The following is a 21637-nucleotide window of genomic DNA, read 5'->3' as shown; positions in this document are numbered from 1 at the left end:
TGGTTCTGTTTTGGGGCAGGTGTTTGGGTTTGGGATGGAAACATCCAAAATATGGTGATGGAAAGTTGTAATGGTGGTGGGATTGATATTTGAATATTAAATGTAATCAACTACTGTGAACTACTTTATAAAATTTTAAAAAATTTTAAAAAACTAAGGTGTGTTTAGATTATATGAAGAATATTTAATCTCAGCTTAATCTAGTAATTTGATTCTGTCACTGTCACTGTCCTCTCGTTGTTCATCGATTTTCTCGAGCGGGCCCAGTAACGTCTCCATCGGAGACTTTGTTGTTACTGTGTTTGGTATACCGAATATGTCACGGGGAGCTTGCCAGGCTCTGCTATGGGGGCGAGATACTCTCGGCAGCTTGCCGGGCTCTCCAAGAGGGGCGGAGGAATCGAACTCGGGTCGGCCATGTTGGCTGCATGCAAGGCAAACGCCCTACCTCTGTGCTATCGCTCCAGCCCAGTTTGATTCTACTTGCGTTCTTTGCATTTTGAATATAACTACTGGTTTAGCTGTTGGCTTAAAGACACCAATTTTGGGGGGGAAAACTTTCTAATTACTATGCCTGATTTGGACCTCAGGAAAATCATAGGAATAAAATTAACTTTGAAAGTAATAAAAAAAATATATAAGTAGGAAGATGACTTGAGATATATTTCTACTTTGGGAAAATTAGTGATGGGAAAATATTTGTAGTTTAGATATTTCTCTGTAATAAGTTAAATTGATAGGATTAAAGATATAGCCTGCTAATAAGCAGTTCTTATATCTCTATATCAAAATAGTTAATGTTCTGGTTATAGGCATTGTATATACCTACATTGCTGTATTGCGTAGCAACATGTTCTTCATTGTTCTCAATTTTTCTCTTTAAAAATTTACTGCTCTCAGCTCTTAGGAGACATACGGACTAAGGTATAGATATTGCTATTTTCTGACATCTTACGATACTATAACTTTTTACCTTTTGATTCATCAGATAATGTTCCTATATAAAAAGTAAAATATTAGAGGTAGTAAAATCCGTTGATAGACATCCTTTTTTAATGCATGTATATAATGAAAGTTTTAAGATAGTGTCTTTTTTTTAGAGTGTTTTTGGAGCCCTACACAGGAAATACTATATTATTTCTATTCCAAATCAAGTTGTTCTCTAAATCAGTATGAGACATTTAACATAGGAACATTTATCAAGCTCATGTTACATTTATTTTAAAGTTTGGAAAATTTATAACAACCTGAAACTGTTCTAAATTATTGTGTATAGTATGTTGCATAGACATGTTTTCTTCACTCTTCAGCCTAAATCCAAATGTCAGATTACATAAAGATTTGTTTCAGATTCTCCCATGGAAATCTGAGATAAGCAATGTACTTGCTTTTCATTTTTAGAAGTTAAGGTATGGTTATCAGTTTTATATATTAATAAGTTAGAGGCTTTAGCTGTGAAGAAATCTGAAAATACTTGCTACTTCATTGAAATAGCAGTGTTGGGAAAAACATGGAGAACTGTTGGAGAAATTAACTTCTGAAAATAATAGTACCCAGGCCAGAAAGGCAGCATAAGAAACATAGTGCAAGCACATCCCTTGCATGCAGCCAGCCCTAATTCAGTCCCAGACACCACTATCATCAGCCAGGTAATCCCCAGTACCACGGGGCCTGAGCAACTCGCATCTTCATGCCCTCGTGTTGTACTGCCTGCCCACCGAGATTCACCAGGAGGGTCCCAGCCACCATCCTCAGCAGGACTTGGAAGGCTTCCCCACAAGTCCTTTTTATTTTGTAAACAGAACAGTTTTTGCATCATTCTTTACATGCATTTTCCTTTTCTAGACTTGAGGGTAGATATAAAATGTGTAACCAAGGGCTTAGACAGAAAACAAGGGATGGACAAGGTAGACAGGAGAGAATAGAACTTCACTGGAAGGAAAGCTGCTTTTTCTCATTCAGTTGCTTATTTTCTGATTGCTTCCACCCTTTAAAAATATACTATTGCACCAACAAGAGCGCTCCGTGTATTGGAGCATGCAGGAGGCCCAAGTTCCACTCCAGGAACCTCGGGACCCCAGTGAGCACCACTGGGTGTGACCCAGATAAACTATAACAGCAAAATCAAATAAAAACCAAAAAGGTTTGATTTGCATCTTACCAACTCAACTTGCTAGTGACTTTCTGTTCATCTAGTTCTTTGTTTTCCATGAAAAGGAGGAAAGAAAGGGGAGCAGGGGGGACCACATTTTCGGAACTTCACCCTTCACATAGCAACACTTCCTTTTCAGTCGAACTTACTCTGTTTCTACCACTTCCCATAGTCTAAGAGTTTTTCATCTCCTACCTTAGAAAGCCTGAGTGTCGATATTTACTATGGTGATCAGCAGCATGCTATGCTATGCATTGGTCTACAATGGTTTGTTTTTTTTTTTTGTTTTTTATTTTTTTCCTTTCTGTGGGTAGTAGAAACTGAGATGTATTATTTCAGCTCTTACTAATTAGAGTCTTCATGTACAATAGAAAAAGCCCGCTCGAAGGAGATACGAATCGTACGGGATGCATTCAGATGACGATGCCAACAGCGACGCCTCCAGTGCATGTTCTGAACGCTCCTACAGTTCTAGAAATGGCAGTATCCCCACCTACATGAGGCAGACCGAAGACGTGGCAGAAGTTCTCAATCGCTGTGCTAGTTCCAATTGGTCAGAAAGGAAAGAAGGCCTCCTGGGTCTGCAAAACTTACTAAAAAATCAAAGAACACTGAGGTGAGTTATATTGTCCTGAAATAACTATCAGGTTAGCACTTTCTGACTTGACTTTGTTTCCGTAACACATTTAGATCCCAGTATTGGTTGGAACAGACTTGTTCTCAGTTCAGGTGGTGGTTTTGAAAGTTCTTCTCTCTGCCCAGAGAGATCGTACAGGGGTAGGGCTATTGGTTTTCTTTTCCTCCTCTATTCTTTTTTGCTTGGATCTATGTAATGTTTTAAATATCTATGGTCCTCCCCTTTAAGGTTCAAGTTTCAGGGCTGGAGAAAGAGTACAGGGCTTAAAGTACATGCTTTGCCTGCAGTCAACCCTGGTTTGATTCCTGGCACCACAGGGTCCCCTGAGAATCTCTGGATTGCAGAGGTAGACTTGGTAATACCCAGCACTGCAGAGTCCAAACAGCACCAAACTTCGGTCTCACATTGAACCACCTGTCTGGTTGACCAAGAGCTACAGGGAGGGACCCATAGCCTTCTGTGTGCTACTTGTAGAGGCTCTCTCAGAATAAATTATTTTCTCAAAATCTAGGATTTTGGGGGCTGGAGCAACAGCACAGCAGGTAGGGCGTTTGCCTTGCACGCAGCCAACATGGCCGACCCTGGTTCGATTCTCAGCATCCCATATGGTCCCCCGAGTACCGCCAGGAGTAATTTCTGAGTGCATGAGCCAGGAGTAACCCCTGAGCATCGCCAGGTGTGACTCAAAAAGAAAAAAAAAATAATCTAGGGTTTTGTTTTTGTTTTTCAATTTTTTTTATTTTATAAGATAGTTCACAGTATTTAATTACATTTAATATTGAAACACCAATCCCATCACCATTACACCTTCCCCTCACCAAATTTGGGATGTTTCCTTCCCAAGCCCCAATCCCTGTCCCAAAGCACAACCGAAATAACATATTTTGTATTGTCTGTTATGAAAAACAGCTGAAAATGCTTAAAAAAAAATTCATGGAGGAAATAGTATGAAAACTGTTCTCTTTTGTCAGAAGTCATTAATACATTTTTTAGGATATCACTAACATGTTGTTGAAGGTTGAGTGATGTGAGCTTTTGTGTGTATATATATATACATATGTATATATGTGTGTGTGTATATATATATATCTGAAAATATGTATATATGCATATATGTATATATTTCCCTCTATGATTTGTTGCCTACTATTTAAACCCCATCAAATGTAGTGTGGTTCTTATGGAGAATGGGTAGAGAGTGTTTTACAATGTGTCGCATGGCCTCAAATGCAGCCATGCAGCCTAGGAATACGTTCACTCGTATGTGACACTTGGCCCAAGTGTGTGGGGAGCAGCCTTGAGGGAGGCACCAGTTGGGTTGTGAGGTTTTCAGCTGCCAGGGCTGGGTGCCTTGGGGCAGGAAAGGCTCTCACCCCCCCCCCCCCGGGGCACCCCGAGTGAAACAACCTCGTGCGGAGTCCAGAGGCATGGCTATGGCAGGTGTCACATGGCTCCCTTCTGGGGAGAAAAAGTCATGCGAGGGGCTGGAGCAATAGCACAGTGGGTAGGGTGTTTGCCTTGCATGCGGCCAACCCGGGTTCAATTCCCAGCATCCCATATGGTCCCCTGAGCACCACCAGGAGTAATTCCTGAGTGCAGAGCCAGGAGTAGCCCTGTGCATCATGAGGTGTGACCCTAAAAGCCAAAAAAAAAAAAATCATGTGATCTCTCAAATTCTAGTTTGAGTGTAGGAGAGATAACACAGAGGTTGTCATGTGGCCACCCTACTTTGATCCCTGGCACCCTAAGCATCTTGGATGCAATATTGGAGGCTCCCAGAGCACCTCAAAAGTAGCGTTCTCCCCCCCAAGAACATTTGGAAGTGCGTGTCCCCACATTGACGCCTCTCCTGCACAAAAATATAAGGGTCTAATTTTTCCATGTGATTGAATGTTTTAGAAAATAAAGGATTGCTTTCCGACTTAACCTGAGTTCGGGGTTTAATATTTTGAATCTTTTTATTTTGAGAAGCATTTGAACTGTATAAATCAAAAGAATTCTTATATACTGCCTAATAAATTTTAATAACATTCATTGCACATTTCATGAGTCCCTGAAAAAAAAATCATCATCATGTTTTTCCCAATCTTACTGAGATTAGATTAGTATCAGGGTCAGTATGTCACTGAAAATGTCAAGAGTGTAGGCATAGGCATAGTTTAGAAAGCTTTTGCTCCACACGGTGATGTGTATTTCTTTTTGTGTGTGTGACTGCCAACAGAATTACTGTTGTATCTTTAAAAAATCATTTAGGTTTGATTACTAGACTCACAGATTTCTCAACTGTGAGACTTTTCTTTTTGCCTCTCTTTTTTAAAGAAACCCATTATATGAGGTTATTTTTAAATGACTTTCAACATCGAGATAGTCATTAACCATATTATTATTTTGACAGTCGAGTGGAATTGAAAAGATTATGCGAAATTTTCACAAGAATGTTTGCTGATCCTCATGGCAAGGTATGTTTTAGTATTTTAAGATTATTTGCTCATAGCTATCACCAAAAAAAAAAAAAAAGGGAAGTAATGGGGAGGTAGGTGAGCCATTTATGTGTCACTGTTGCCCTAAATAGTAATGATCTTTTCAAACAAAATTAAAATTAAATGTTTTATGTCATACATAATTCAGTAATTGGTCTTTATAGCCATTTAAACTTCTCCATTAGAATAGCTAAGACTGTGAAGCCCTGAATGATATAGTAAACAGCGAAACTCTTACGTAACTAATCAGGGTGACCAAATTTGTATTACCCAGAGTACTTTATTCTTTCTAAAGGAAATAATTGGGGTAAGTTAAAAAATATTCTTTTTATTTAGTTTCCTTCTATGATTACATTAATGTGTGTGTATATACATATGTGTGTATACATATATATATATATTTCTCTTTAAAAAGTTCCTATTTTTAAAGTGCTTGTCATGATATAGCACAAAGTATGGCTTTAGTCATTGTGTATTAATATAACAGAAGTATTTTATATGTTTAGTTACTTAAAATTTTCAGAACATTTAATTTTTAATGTTGATTAATATATATATATGTACTCAGCTAAATCTGCATGCGAACTACACAATTTGTTTTAAATTTAAGATAGTATTGTTGTTAAGTGAATTCATTTATTGTAATTTTCGCAGTGTGTTTAACAGTTGTGACACTTGATAAAGTTTCTTCTTTTAGGACACCAAGTGTCTTCATGAGAATTTCTAACCTAAGTGAAGGGAAATGTGGAAGGGAATCTATGAGAAAAATATTCATCAAATATCACTTGACTTTTCTTTATTGTCTGCAGTTTATTTTTACATTTATTATTTCCTCATTATTTCAGTATTTTATTATTTGCAACAGTTCTTAAAGATATAAAAATCCCATTTTGTGCATAAACTAAAATTCCTCTAAAAGATAAGTTTCTTATACTTTAAATCAGTATTTGTCAAAGTTCATCAGAAACTTACCTTAATTTTATCCAAGAATGAGAGAGCATAAAAGGCTAAACTTGAGTTGTTAAATGTCTTCAATAAATTCCTTTACTCTTTCCTACCTGAAGATAAAAAATCTGGACTGGATTACTTTAGTGGTGTCAGGGGTCAAACCCATGGCCTCAAATAGGCAAGCAAGCACTCTTATCACTGAGCTACATCCTCAGCCCAGCTTGAGCAAGGTTTATTCCCCAGCTCTGCAGTTCATGTGTCCTTATGGCCATAAGACATGATCTCGGACGCTGCTTTTTCTTTCCTAGTTCAGCATTCCTGCATCTTTGCTTGGATTGCTCTTTTTCCTCAGGCCTACCTTGCTGTCCACAATGAATTGGAATCACCTATCTGTAACTATCCTGAGAATTATGGGGCAGGAATTATTTGAAGCCCTGCTTCCAAGTGGGCCATGGTGTTTGGAAGATACTCCCTGAACGTGGATGGATGGGTTGTTCCATGTCCTTTTATGTTGAAATTAACCAGTCAGCCTTTTTCTCTTCTTCTGTCTTCTTTTCTTTTCTTCCCCACCCCCCCCTTTTTATTGAGGTACCATGATTCACAATACTGTTAATGCTACTTTACATGCCTGCATTACCACAACCACCACCACTGTCTGCTTCCCTCCATCAATGTCCCAGGGGCTACTCCCAGCCGCTCTACTCCCTTCTGAAAGGAAAAAAGGAAGAAATGCTTTTTCTAAAAAAAAAAAATTATTTTATTGAATCACCGTGAAATAGAGCATTACAAAGCTGTTCATGATCGGGTTTGTCATTCAGTGAGAAACAAATGCTTTAGATACTGTGCTTTGGAGCGAATATTCGCTCAGTTCAGAAAGTGGTTGTGGGTCTTATATTCTTTCCAGAAACCAAGCCTCAGAGATACTAGATTCTGGGGAAAAAAATTGTTTATTTTGCTTTTTTCATTTCTTTGATAAGGAGATGAGAGGAAAGCATAGGAAAATTCTGTTCTTCTTCCATACTACTCATTGAACTCTTGTTTTTAAAACTATTTTGAGTTTATCATAAAACTTCAAAAAACATGTCACATTTGTTTTCTAAGTGTTTTTCTTCCCTACAGGAACTTTGCATTGATGGCGACTAATTTGTGTGTTTTTCTTTTTTCTTTTTTTTTTTTTCTTTTTGCATGCTGTCCCCTGTGTTGGAACTCTCAATAGAGAGTAAGTTGGTTCAATATTTGTTGGAAACCTAACTTTGCTGCATGACTGTGCAATTAACCCTTTTTCTCTATTTTCTCTCCCAAAGAGTTCATGCAGTGTTGGACCCTTTGCAATCCACGAAACGCTATTTGCAGTTTTGCAGACTATCATTCTGTTTGGAGATGTGCTTTTAATCTACTAATTAATCTAATTTGATTATGTTCTTCTGTTCTGTATTTGATGGCTGGCACACCTAAGATAGAAGTGAGTTTAGAAAAGCTGCTTGGGCTGGACAGAGAGTTGAATGGGATGCACAAAGGCACCTTGGCACCTTCTGTTCCTCTGAGCAGTTGTGGTCCCCCCAAAAAATAAAAGACTGCCTCGATTGAATGACATATTATTATTATTATTTCAATAGATTAGCTGTGATATTATGAGATTAAAGACTGATTACACTGAAAACTGATTCTGTTGAATTATTTAAAAACTCATTCCCAGGTTGCAGTTGTTTTTATTTAATCTCAACTTCCCCGTAAATACTTTTAATAGTCTTACTAAGCTATCCAAGAAAAGCAAACAAGACAGTTTACAGAGCAGCAATTCTCAAGTTTTTCTTCTAAAAATGAATTTTTGGCACTTGTTTCATAGAAGCATGTTAACTTTCCACTTTATATATAAGATACAAATATATATATCTTACATATGCACATACCTTTTTTGGGGGTGTGCCACAAAGATCATATATAAGTATTTGGAAAAAAACATAATTTTATAGGTAGAGCAAAATGACATCTACATTTTGATTCACTTAGATTCACATTATATTGAATTGAAAGATACTTGAGCTTAGGGGACTCATATGACTCCTTGAAGGAAATAAATTCAGATCTTGACAAGATCATAAGCAAATTTTGGTTTCGTCAAGCACCAGACGCTGTTGAATTATAATTCTGCTAGAGAAAATGCTTCATTTCTGAGGAAGATTTCTCCTAGGAGAAAACATGGGATTAATGTACTACTGTATAAAGAAAATTTAGAGGAAATATATTGAGAACAAAACTCTTCTCAAATACTCTGAGATTATTAGCTCTTTCCCCATTTATGCCTTTCGGGACTGCACATGGGGCTTGATGGAGATGAATTGGGGCTTCTACAGGTGAACCTACTGCTCCAGCTTCTTGAGTTAACTCCCAAACCTAATTGTTAACCTTTGATCATCTCTTGTGATTATCAACTAGCATCACACAATGGAACAGCCATTATTTGAGGATTTTTTCTTTATTCTCTTTAGTTAGAAATGTTACTCTGGTGTTGAGTTTCTTATAAAAAGATAGAATGTTAATATGGGTCCCTTTTCATGTGTATTTTAATGAGATACACAACTCATTAAAATTAGCATCCCTTCCCTAAAAATATTTTTCACCTTTTCCGAACAAGTAGATTATTATTGGAACCAAGTATGAAATCTGTCAGGAGAAATGGAGACTTTGTGTCAGTCTAGAACTTTTTAGAAATTCCTCAAAACTGAATGTAGTTTTATATCCTGGATTTATTTTCTTTTCTTTACAGCTGTAGTTATCCTGGATTATTTAAAATTACTTTGGCAAAAATAAATAAAATTACTTTCGGGCAGTTTTTGTAAATATATCATATCCCCAGAAATTGTGACATCTGGCATTTTGAGAAATCTAAGGCATCTTGATAAGCCTATCACACCAGCAGATCATATACCTTAAGGTGCTGTAGAGTTACCTTAAGGTCACTGTCACATGGTCACCCTCCATGCCATTCTTCCAAATTGCTTCCAAATTGCTCATCAGTTTGTACCTATTTCAAATAAAATGGATTTCAGTTTAGCTAGTTAAAGCTGGGACATCATTGACACCATTAGGTGTGCCAGCCATTATGGCAAAAATTTCTTTACCAAGTGATGCTGCATGGAATAGCTAATTGTCGAACTTCAGCAGAAGTTGGATAACAGTTCAAATGTACTCTTGTTATCACAGAGTCCAATGAAAAGCAAGAGAGATTGTTTTTCCGCTTGGCTGCCAATCGCTGTGCCTCTGATTCCTGTATTCCCTTCTCTTTTGGTTGTGAATTGATCATAGAGGTCAATATGTCCTCCTTTTTCTTCCCCCTTGCCCCATTTATCAACTGTAGGTGTTCAGCATGTTTTTGGAAACACTAGTGGACTTCATTCAAGTCCACAAAGACGATCTTCAAGATTGGTTGTTTGTTCTTCTGACACAGCTACTAAAAAAAATGGGTGCTGATTTGCTTGGGTCTGTTCAGGCAAAGGTTCAGAAAGCCCTTGATGTTACAAGGTAATATTTTCTTTATCCAATTCAAGTTTACGTGATAATGATCAGAATAATCAGTTTCTATGTTAAATACCCAGATTTCTAAACTCTTTGGAATCATTTAGACTAAATGAATTCCATCTGAAAATTGTTCATGATGCCCATTCACATAGCATATTTAATATGCATTGGCCTTAAATCAACACTATTTGTTTTATAAAATTTTATTAGCATTATTTAAATAATTCAAGCAGTATTTTATCTTAAGATGTACCTGTAAAATTGAAGATTTTATTCCATCTAACAAGAAAATAAAAACATTTCCTAAGTATAAAAATGTTTTATTATGCATTAAATTATTCAGAATCTTTTTAAGAAGATTTTGAACCAATGATATATTTCTACTTTCTTATGTAGATGAGTTCAAGTGACTTATTTCAAATATTCTCTTACTAAGCTGAGGTGAGTCTAGAACTCGGATCTCAGGTGTGGGGAAGTATCTCTGATAACTTTTTGCTGAAAACGTTTTTCTGTTTGAATCTGTAGTTCTGGCAAGACAGACTCTTTACTCCATATTGTTTTGTTTGTTTGTTTTTAATTCCCCACACTGTTTAAATTCAAATGTTGATTCTTCTGGGGTGGTCAGAGAGATATTACAGCAGGTAGGCTCCTTGCCTTGTACTCAGGTGACCTGAGTTCAATCCCTGACACCACAAATGGCCCCCTGAGCCCACATGATCCATGAGCACATAGCCAGGAATAAGCCCTGAGCTCAGCAGACTGTGGCACACACACCCCAAACCCCCTCAAAAAAGATTCTTCTGGGAATAGCTTTTATTGTGGACTGTACCACATAAACTATACCAGATTCGGAGATGATGCCAAGCATGTTTGTTGAATGACATGTTTTAGCTTTTAAGCATAATCTTCTGTTTAATTTTGCTGAATACTTGCTGACTTAATTTTTGTTTTCTTTTACTTTCTACTTTCAGAGAATCTTTTCCAAATGATCTTCAGTTTAATATTCTAATGAGATTTACAGTTGATCAGACCCAAACACCAAGCTTAAAGGTAAAAATAAAAATAAAATCTTTTGAAGACATTGTAAGGAATTGAAATATTTTACTACTAAAGTTATATTGATATTTATATTTCTGTCACATGAGAAATTGTTCAATCAGTGGATCTTGTTTTTATAAACTTTCAGACAGCCAAGCCAGCAGTTCGGGACCAGCTTCACTCTTTTTGGAGCTCCAAGGTTTTTTGTTTTTGATTTAATCTGCATTCTTTCTTTTCTTAACTTTCTTTACAAACTCTGCAGTGTTTCAGATTATGTTTGTATGCATCTATTCAACTACTAACCTTTATAAGCCTTTTAAGCATGCACAGATTTTATTTTAAATGTTACACAAATGCCAGACTATGCCTTGGAGAAACTTAATGGGGATATATATTTAAAAGGCAATACAAGTATGGCCATCTAACCCTTGGCTGGTATGCAAACTTGCTCTATAAAGTCTTATCTAATTTATGTTTGTGATTTCCCAACACTTTTTTTTTTTTAAATTTAGGAAGATAAATAGCCATATTCGGCAAAGTGTTACTTTTACCAAAAGTAAATATATATTTACTTTAGTAAATATTTTTAAGTTTCACTTCAGTTTCATTCTTCACTTTTCTGTACTGAAATAGTAACTTTTTGTTTTTCAAATATGATTTTTTTTATGTGTGCATGAAATTTAAAGTTAGAATTTCTTAATGGTTGTTAGCACACATCTTCCACTTAATTTATATAAAAAAATAGGTAGAATCTAATTTGTTTTCAAACGATTTTAAGTCTTAACTTGATTTAAAACAATGATTAAGTTCAGCATAAAGGAAAAATAATATAAAAGTATACCTGAATTCTTTACTAAAGATATCTTTTTAGTGTTTTTTTTAATGAAATTAAAGTCAGGGAAATAACAAGCATATATGCATTTATAAACCTCATATTTTTCTGCTCTGTTTTGCACGAAATGTATTTTCATAAGCATTACTGCCCAGAATTAAAGTTTCTGAATATGATTTTGTCTTAAATTCATAATTATATTTCTTACGAGGATTGACTTATATTCAACAAAATGTTTTCTGATTCGTTTTGTCAAAGTATCCTATCTGTTTAAATTGTGAAAAGTAATCTGAAGGAGGAAAATAATTTACTTGATAGCATTTATAATACTTTTTAACTCATTATATATGCAAGCCATTGTGCAAAGCATTTCTAGGAGTTTAAATATAATTTTATCATTGTTATCTATAATATACAATAAATTATAAATGTAATAAGGATTACATTTTAAGTACCAATGATATTGGTATTCAAGTGATGTGGAAAATATATGTGGAGATATTTTATGGGCCTTTGAAAATGGAAGTCTACATTAAACCATTAGCTTAAGGCATGTAGGTGGGAGATGAGTTAATTGTAAGTATAGAGTTGCTGAAGGTCAAAAGAGAATGGGAAAGGGAAATAGGAAGTAGATTAATGTAAAATTAACTTTCCTGCTTTAAGCATTATCCTCAAGACTGGTATCATGGACCGTTCCTGTGTTGCCTACACACATGTTGTGTAGAAATGTTCATGCACAGGGTTGAAGAGGAAAATCTTGAATTTATGTTTTACTATGGCAAGAAAAAATAATGTTGAGGCCATCCCTTATACAATAAGAAGTGTCTTTCAGATGGATGACAGGAGAAAGTATAAAGAACTGAGTCAGGGAGATTGGAATCAAAGGACTAGAGCACCTGCTATGCATGTGAAAGGTTTGAGTTCAGTTCCCAGTCCTTCACAGTCCCCTGGACATAGGAAGATTGCCCTAAAACCAAAACAGTAATGATACAAGAATGATAATAATAATGTTTTGGTTTTGTTTTGGGGCCACATCAAGCTCTGTGCTCAGGGGTCACACCTGGCAGGGCTCAGGAGACTAGTTAGTGTCATGGATCAAACCTGAGTTAGCCATATGCAAGGCAAGCATCTTACCCAGGATGCGACTCGGTGATGGGGTTTAGTCTTCAGCACTAAAAAAAAAAGAGAGAGAGAGAGAAAGGAAGCAAAGAAAAAGTTTTAAGTGCTAGTCCGGAACAATAGCACAGGAAGTAGGGTGCCTTGCACATGACTGGCCAGGGTCCAAACCCCAACATTCATTCCATATGGTTCCCTCAGTCCCGCCAGGAGTGATTCCTGAGTGCAGACATAGGAGTAACCCCTGCGTACCACTGGATATGACAAACGAAACATAAAGCTTAAATGCTTCTTGGATTAAGGATGTGGCTCAGCAGTAGAGCACTTGCCTTGCATGTTTGTGGCTGGATTTAATTTCCAGACCCAATGACCCCTGAGCACCACTGGGAGTACCCCCAGAAAGCACTAAGCCTGTAGTAGGCCCTGAGCCCTGAGGCTGTGATCCAAAAAGAGAAAGAAAAAAAAAGAATTTGTGGGGGGTTGAGGGAATTGGCCATACCTGGCTGTACTCGGGACTTAATCCTGGCTCTGCTCTCAGGAGTCAGTCCTGGCATGCTCAGGGAACCTTGTGTGATACAGGAGATCAAACCGGGGTAGGCCGTATAGACGGCCTTAATCCTGCTACTTTCTCTCTATCCTCTCAAGATTTTTTAATTTAAAAAATAAAAACAAGGAATTATAGAGTATATGGTATATTAAAATTACTTATTTAAAGTTTATGTATCTTTGAGAAAATATGCATATTTGGATAAAATTTTGTATCTCCCACAGAGTATCATGTGTTTAAATGTCATAAAGGAAGCAATAGAATAGGTGGAAAGGGCATTGCAGAATGATTTTATTTGAGTGAGTAATATTCTTTAAAATGATATTTTTGTTAATTTATTTTTCTCCACTTGGCAAACATGTTGTAGAATTATACACAGTTTAGCAATTAGATTATTTTTTATCTCTGAAGAATGCCTATTTGTGTTACTAAAACTGTATGCACATATTCTTGTAAAAGATCCTACTAAAATGTAAACTTTCAAATGTGATTTTTGTGTGCATTGTGGTTATTTTACCTATTGGTTTGATGAACGTATGTCGTCTTTAAAACCCTTTGAAACCTTTGCATTGCCTCCATAAATTACCTAGACACTGCACTCACTCAAACTCAGGTAGTGGAATTCCTGATGGTGACAAGTTGAAAACAATATATTGATGTATATTCTTTGATTTAGTTACCTTCAGCTATTCACACCCAGAGGAAGTGACATGATTTCAACTACCTCAAATAGTATGTACTGTTATAAGTTAGTTGCGGCTACTACTGCCAAGTTAACCATAACCCCTCCACTCTGCATTTTACACAGGATAGTGAAAGTTTAACTCTGGTTTTGTTTCAAAGTTAGGATTCTTAAGATGCGTTTATTATGAAATGAATTATACAACTTGATCCCCTGTTGGTTTTTGTTCTTTTTTTTTTTCTTAAACTGGAAGCAAAAAGGGGGGAAATATACAAGAATCAGACTCCCAGTTTATTATTTTCCTTTGTGTATATTAACTCATCATGCTTCCTTCCCCATAGGTAAAAGTTGCTATCCTTAAGTATATAGAAACTCTGGCAAAACAGATGGATCCAGGAGATTTTGTCAATTCCAGTGAAACTCGCCTGGCAGTGTCTCGGGTTATCACTTGGACAACAGAACCCAAAAGTTCTGATGTCAGGAAGGTACGTGGCTTTTTGGTTTAGTTTTTTGTTGCTCAGGGGCAATTCCCATCTGAGTGTTTAGGGAATTATGTAGTTCTAAGGATCAAATCCACTATATCACAGCCAAGTACGAGCACCGTAGTTGTGAGTGCATCCCCAGTGAGCACTGCAGTCTGGAGGTACAGCTTCCACACCTAACGGGTTTCAAGCCACAGCAAGCACCACAGCCATGTGTGTGTGTGTGTGTGTATGTGTGTGTGTGTGTGAGAGAGAGAGAGAGAGAGAGACCGACCCAGGGTCATTTCAACAAAAGCATAAAGAGGAGGAGAAAGGAAATTTTATTCACATATTTTTGGAAATTACTAGAAACTGTCATAATCTCATCGAGAAATAATTGTAAACACCATAACTAACTACCTGTCAGAAAAACCAAGCACTGTGTAGAGGAATGCTCTGGAGAATTAGACGGTTAAGAATTATAAAATCTTTTCTAAAATGGTTTAATTTTTCAAAATTGATGTGCGTGTTTTCTTTTTATTTGAAGACTTGCAGAAATATTGGGGGTGGGGTGGGAGGGGGTGCACCATGCAGAATGGTTTAAGGTCCGCTCTGGGGAGTGCCTTGGGACATGAGTTCTTCATCAGGGTGTCTTCTCAGGTCATGAGGAAATGACATATTCAGTTTGCCAATGGTTTGAGAAGAGTTGGATTATTTGTGTCAAGGAGCAAAATAGAACTGAATCTCATACAGTAAACTCCAGATAGAATAAAATATACTTCAACAATCATGTATTTCAACAAACAAAATATACATCAAACAATTCATCTGCTCAAATTAACTTGGGGTTCTCTCAAGAGTATAGTGCCCCTCTTCTCCCCTAGGACCCCCAAAAAACTCAAAGGATCCTGATGCTCTGTTTCACAGTGGAGCAGCTTTATGTAGGCACTGTTACCATATTGGAGCACACCATGTATGTTGATGCCAGTGAGGTAGTAAGGGGGTATTCTTCCTTAAGCAGTGTACGATAGACCTCTCGCTGGCATTCTGTGTCCCAGCTACATCAGTTTCTAAGCTGTGTTGTGTCATATGTCCATTCCTCCTTCTGGACATAATTGATCCATAGCCCTATTTTTTCAAATGCCATAAGCATAGTTCGCTTAAATTTTCATTGAGTGGAGGAAGGCGAGGTCCAAGAACATCATGATAGTGAACCATGTAGGTTTCTTTTTCTTTCTCTCTGTTAACATTGCAGTGACCAGGGATCGCACTGGTTGTGGCGCTTGCCGAGGGTCAAAACATGTTGATGTAGGCATGTGCCACTGGTGTCTCACACTTAGATGTGTTTAAACTTGAACAGTAATTTTTACAACATCAGCATGTTACATGCTTGTGGGGCAGTGAGGGGCTGCACACATTCACACTTCCTGGCTGTCCTTGCTTTCCGCTCCAGTGGCGGGGGGAGGGGGTGAACAGTGGCAGTGCCATGCTTAGCACACTCTCATCAAGACTTTTTTAACTGTGGGCAGTGTTCGTGCACTCTCTAGTTGTGGTGTTTGTAGGGCGTGTCACACCTGGCCAGGTGCTCACACATCCATTTAGTTGTACTTGCTGGGGTTTACACCCTTTTGTTGAAGTGCTTGCAGATCCCCTACTGTGGTGCAGCCAGAAATCACTTGCAGTGCTGGAACCGCAGCAGAACTGCCAGGACTAATCTTGGCACCTGTGGGCAGCAGGGGGCACCAAACGTACATCCTTATTCTTGCAGAGTAGCCTTCTTCTGGTCACTTCAGTTAAGTTTTCACCTATTCTGAATTTCAAACTTTCACTTCTAATTCAGTTTGCTGAAGAAGGAAGGAATTTGTGTGTTTTCTTAACTGACTGGAGTAAGCTTTGTTTCATTCCCATTTCCTCAATAAATTAGAAGTTTATTCGATTCATTGTGTAGCTATCTTAACATTAGTTACTTGAGAGGCTAGATTTGACTGATTTAAGAATTCCATTCTGATGGGGCTGGAGCAGTAGTATAGTACTTGCCTTGCATGCAGCCGATCTGGGTTCAATCCCCAGAATGTGATGTGGTCCTCTGAGCATATGAGGAATGATTCCTAAGCACAGAACCAGCAGAACTAGGAGTTGAGTAATGCCAGATATGCCTCCTCCCGCACTCCAAAGAAAAAAGAAGAATTGCATTCTTAGAAATAGAGAGTAAGGGGAGCTGGAGTGATAGCACAGCGGGTAGGGCATTTGCCTTGCACGCGGCCAACCCGGGTTTGATTCCCAGCATCCCATATGGTTCCCTGGGCACCGCCAGGAGTAATTCTTAAGTGCGGAGCCAGGAGTAACCCCTATGTATCGCTGGGTGTGACCCAAAAAGAAAAAAAGAGTAAAGTATTGACTTGCTCCTTTTATGTGGCACAAGGATAATACTTCTGTATATCCATTCATCTTTCTTCTTATAACATATGACAAGGTAAGCCTAGAAACTGGTTGACTTTTCCCATTGATGATTAGGTGATTCTTGCAGTATTTTTTATAATCCTTCTGGGAGGCGGGGCCTCCCAAGCAATGCTCAGTTGACTCCAGAACCATTCCTGTAGGACTCAGCTCAGTTCTGCGGGCTATGTGGACAAGAACCATGTGGTCTCTAGCCCTTTGAGCTTTTCTCAAAGTCTCTATATTCCCTTCTAAACTTCATAAAATAAGTCACTGTCACTGTCCTCCCATTGTTCATCGGTTTGCTCAAGCAGGCCCAGTAATGTCTCCTTTTTGAGACTTGTTGTTACTGTGTTTGGCATATCGAATGCATCATGGGTAGCTTGTCAGGCTTTGCTGTGCGGGCGAGATACTCTCGGTAGCTTGCCAGGCTCTCCGAGAGGGGCGGAGGAATCGAACCCAGCTCGGCCAGGCTGGCTGTGCGCAAGGCAAACACCCTAACGCTGTGCTATGGCTCCAGCCCATAAAATAAGTAAAGGTAAAGGTAAAGGCCCTCCCGTTGATCGTCGATTTGCTTGAGCGGTAGTACAGTGGGTACAGGGCATTTATCCTGTGCACAGCTGACCTGGGGCTGCCCTTATGGTACCTCCAGCACCGCCAGGAGTAATCCTTGAGTACAGAGCCAAGAGTAAGCTCTGAGCACTGCCAGATGTGACCCAAAAACAAAATTTAAAAAAAGGAAAAAAAAATTTTTTTCAACAAAACTTTGGAAACATAAAACATCTTTTTCCTGTACTCATTTGATTAGATAAACACAAATCAAAACAACAATGAGATGCCGTCTGACACCAGTGAGAATAGTACATATCCAAAAGTCCAGAAATGGCCAGTGTTGGGTGAGGTTTTGGTGAGAAAGGAGCCCTCATTCACTTTGTTAGGAATGTCATCTGGTTCAGTCTTTATGGAAAACACTATTGAGATTTCTATCCAAAAAAAAAAAAAATAGGACTAGAACTACCATACAATCCAGCAATGTCACTTCTTGCCATCTATACCCAAAACATTTGTTCAAAAGGAGATATACACGCCTGTGTTCATCACATTACAATAGCCAAGACATGGAAGTAGCTCAAATGCCTAAATATGAATGAGTGACTCAAGAAGTTATGATAGATAGATGAATATAGAGAGATAGATATATGAATAGATAGACACATGATGGAATACTATGCAGCTCTAGAAAACCAAAATCATTCAGTTTGCAGCAACATGGGTGAAGCTAGAGGATATGCTGAGTAAGGTCATTGAGAAAGAAAGGAAAAGATACAGAATGATCTCTCACGTGCGGGACTTAAAGATAGACAGTAGCAGCAAAGGACCTAAGGCAACATAGCAGGAGAACTGATCCACACAAGTAGTGAAGGGGGCATGGAAAAGGAGGGCCGTTAGGGAGGTACACTGGTGATGGGTGTGCTGTTGACAGAAACCATTAGTAGCACTATTGTAAATCACAGAATCTATAATTTTAAAAATAAATAAAATGCCTTTTCTGGGGTCAGGGTGTGGAGATGAAAATTCTAAAAACTACACTAAGAGCAAAAAGTCTTTTCCCCAATATTGTGCTGTTGAGCAGAAACATTAAATGAAAAAAGTTTTTTCCTTTCTCTAACCGAAATATATTCCTGGCCTCCTTCTGTTTTCCAGGCAGCACAGTCAGTGCTGATTTCCTTATTTGAACTCAATACCCCCGAGTTCACAATGTTATTAGGAGCTTTACCAAAAACTTTTCAGGATGGTGCTACCAAGCTTCTTCATAATCACCTCCGCAATACTGGCAATGGAACCCAGGTATTTTTCACTTATTTTCTGGCTACTGTACGATGTAGTTAACAAGAACTGTTTCGTGTGAAAGTAAATATTCGATGCTAATTATGTAGATTTTGCAGCTGCATTGGTCAGCGTTTCCTGATGTGAGACATTGACCTGGACAGGATAGAATGCTTAGACCTGTGTTTCTATTGTAATTTGGTGTATTGCTGGGTGGTGCTGATAAGGCTGTATTACAAGTAAGGAAAGCAAAACGAGCAGAACTCAACTGGGGGATCTTCTTTGAAAGCCATTAGAATTTTTATATGCTCTTTAGATGAGCAAATCTTATTTGAGTTCTAACAGCAGTTACTTACTCTAGAACCAATAAATAGGGCCCAAAAAAGGTAATACTTAAAAAGGCGTGTTCACATATAATGATGCAAATGATTGGTTCACAGGATAGATGGTATTTGTTTAGGGAAAATAAGGCATAAATAAAACATTGAGTGTACATTGTATATTTAGAGAGAATCATTTGTGTAATTTGCCTAAGGAACTGAACTTAATTATTTAACTTCTTTCTCCCAGGGTTCCATGGGAAGTCCTTTGACAAGACCAACACCACGTTCACCAGCCAATTGGTCCAGTCCTCTTACTTCACCTACCAATACATCACAGAATACTTTATCTCCAAGGTAATATAAATATGATTTTTTTCCCATTGTGCCTTTATATTTACCGATTCCCATTTTAGGAAGATATATATAATTCCACTTGGCCTGAAAGATTTTATCTACATAGAAACATACACATAGAAACTCAGCAGATTCAAAATTTCTCAGTTTATTCCAAACCAAACTGTCTCTCATTTAAGCCAATCTGTATAAATGGTGAGGTCAGATTCAGATGATGGATATTTAGATCTAATTGGCCAACCACCTCTAAAAGTGGGGGCTTATTCTTCAAGCCCATGTTCTCCCTTGAAACCATATTTCACTTGTTCGTTTGTGTCTTTGCTGGCTTATTTCCACTTTGGAGAAGCCTGTGTTCTCTCTTCAACACATATTTCTCCTCTCAAGTCACTAGTTCACCTCCTGAATTTCTCTTCTGTGAGGGAAGGCAGCAGACCCAGAACACTTGGGCCAGGGTGAGGATTGACTTTCCCTTCTGCAAAAACAGCTCCTCCCTCAAGCCTGAGCTCACTGCTCCCCAAGAAATCCAGTGGCGGGGATCATGGTCTTACACACCAGGCAGAACAAAGGGACTTCGGGCACATGGGGCTGGCGGGATGTGAGTGTCATCTAATTGCTGGTGGCAGGCTTTACCAGTCCTGACCCAAACCAGGCATTTCCCTGAGCCCTGGCGGCTGAGGTGGGTTGAACAGAGAGGTGGAAGCACTCCTTTCTCGAGGCTTCCTCCCTTGCACTGTATGGAGCCATTGGTAAAACCGCCACATTCTGTGCTGTGGATGAGCTCAGCAGCCGGCAGCAGATCCATTCTGGAGACCCAGGGTCCCAGAGTGTGGTCTGGCCCGAGCAGCCTGCGCATGGCTGCGCTGTGTGCCCCTAGCAGACCGTGCCTGGGGGATCATTAGACGCTGTAAGGGAGCTTCCAGCTGCAGCGGCCAAGAGCAGGTTTAGGGGAGGTAGAGTAGCTGGCTGGGAAACTGCTGTGTCATGGAAAGCCTGCAAACACACAAGGTGAGGCCCTTCAGGAGTCTGCTGAAAGACTGCCAGAAAAATGCTCCAGCACAAGTGCAAAGTTCCTTGCTTCTCGGACTTCCGCCACATTAATGGGCAGATGTCACAAGGAAAACTTCAGTAACCCCGGGGGGGGGGGAGTGATTTCACAGGCAGTAGCCTGCAAGGAACAGAGCTGGAAGGAGAATCACCTGCCGCTGGGATTCTGGGCCTCTCCAGAGACCAGCTCAGCCACTCTCTTTCATGTCCTGCATGTGTGAGAATTTTCAGAGCTCAATTCTAGTCTCAGAGAGTTTGATAATAGAATCATACAATAATAATATTTATATTCAGTGTTACAAATTCTCTGGCTTATAAATTCGCCCTATACATTGATGTCTGCAGACAATATGATTACTGTGAGTTAAGTTACAGATATTAACAAACCTTCTGTTCAGAGCTTAATGCTAAATATTTTAGGCTTTCCAGGCCTTGTCACTTCTGCTTAATGCTGCCGTCAGAATGTGAAAATAGCCATAGATGATAAATAGCTAAATTAATGAGCATTGCTGTGTTGCAGTACAGTTTTATTTAGGTACACTTATGAGCGTTTGCATTTTATGTAATTGTTATGTGTGAGCCAATTAAAAGTGTAGAAAACATTCTAAATTTTCAGAGGTCGTAGTGTGCTGACCATTGGTTTGTCAGAGCATTTTTGAATGTCAAAAGACAAACCAATGGCTAAGGGTTGTGCATTCTGGAGTCATAACAGCAAGGAGAACAAGTACGAAACGGATGTGGACTTCATAACCTGCCAGTTTTGTTTTGCTAATTAATTATGCTCTGGGGGGAATGTGTATTCACTTATTCTTCCTTCCTATAAATTCTGCATAATCCCCTCAAATATGTTTGTATTTTAAAACCACACATAAATAAAATTAGATGTTGTCTTTTTCATAGTGCATTTGATTATGACACAGAAAACATGAACTCTGAAGATATTTATAGTTCTCTTAGAGGTGTTACTGAAGCAATTCAGAATTTCAGCTTCCGTAGTCAAGAAGATATGAATGAGCCATTGAAAAGGGATTCTAAAAAAGATGATGGTGATTCGGTGAGTATTTGAATAATATTACATTGCAGACTCTTTGATTAAGACTGTTTCAAAGTCAGAGATCAAGTCCATGGCCTTAAATGTGAGGCACGTTCTCTAACTTGAGCTACATCCCTGAGCACTGCTGGGTAAGCAGAAGGGAGGAAAAAAAAAATTGAAACTGATACAAAGCAAATTTTAAAAACAG

At 38.5% G+C, this 21637-nt stretch overlaps 1 protein-coding gene across 25 annotated transcripts in view; it reads left to right on the top strand.

Moving 5' to 3' along the window:
• Positions 1–21637, top strand: part of CLASP2 (cytoplasmic linker associated protein 2) — a 170349-nt gene that overhangs the window by 128763 nt on the left and 19949 nt on the right. For 14 of the 25 annotated variants that reach the window (XM_056128922.1, XM_056128916.1, XM_056128910.1 and 11 more), the window contains 9 exons: positions 901–924; positions 2524–2768; positions 5185–5248; positions 9576–9739; positions 10708–10786; positions 14293–14436; positions 18553–18696; positions 19246–19352; positions 21297–21450. In XM_056128922.1, the coding sequence (XP_055984897.1) occupies positions 901–924; positions 2524–2768; positions 5185–5248; positions 9576–9739; positions 10708–10786; positions 14293–14436; positions 18553–18696; positions 19246–19352; positions 21297–21450 (1125 nt within the window). The remainder of the gene's footprint in view (positions 1–900; positions 925–2523; positions 2769–5184; positions 5249–9575; positions 9740–10707; positions 10787–14292; positions 14437–18552; positions 18697–19245; positions 19353–21296; positions 21451–21637) is intronic. The other 11 variants (XM_056128923.1, XM_056128919.1, XM_056128921.1 and 8 more) reach the window with 1 other exon arrangement.

The sequence above is a fragment of the Sorex fumeus genome, unplaced genomic scaffold, assembly GCF_029834395.1.
Source record: "Sorex fumeus unplaced genomic scaffold, SorFum_2.1 ptg000072l, whole genome shotgun sequence".
Taxonomy (NCBI): domain Eukaryota; kingdom Metazoa; phylum Chordata; class Mammalia; order Eulipotyphla; family Soricidae; genus Sorex; species Sorex fumeus.
This window is presented reverse-complemented; position numbering and strand designations above follow the sequence as displayed.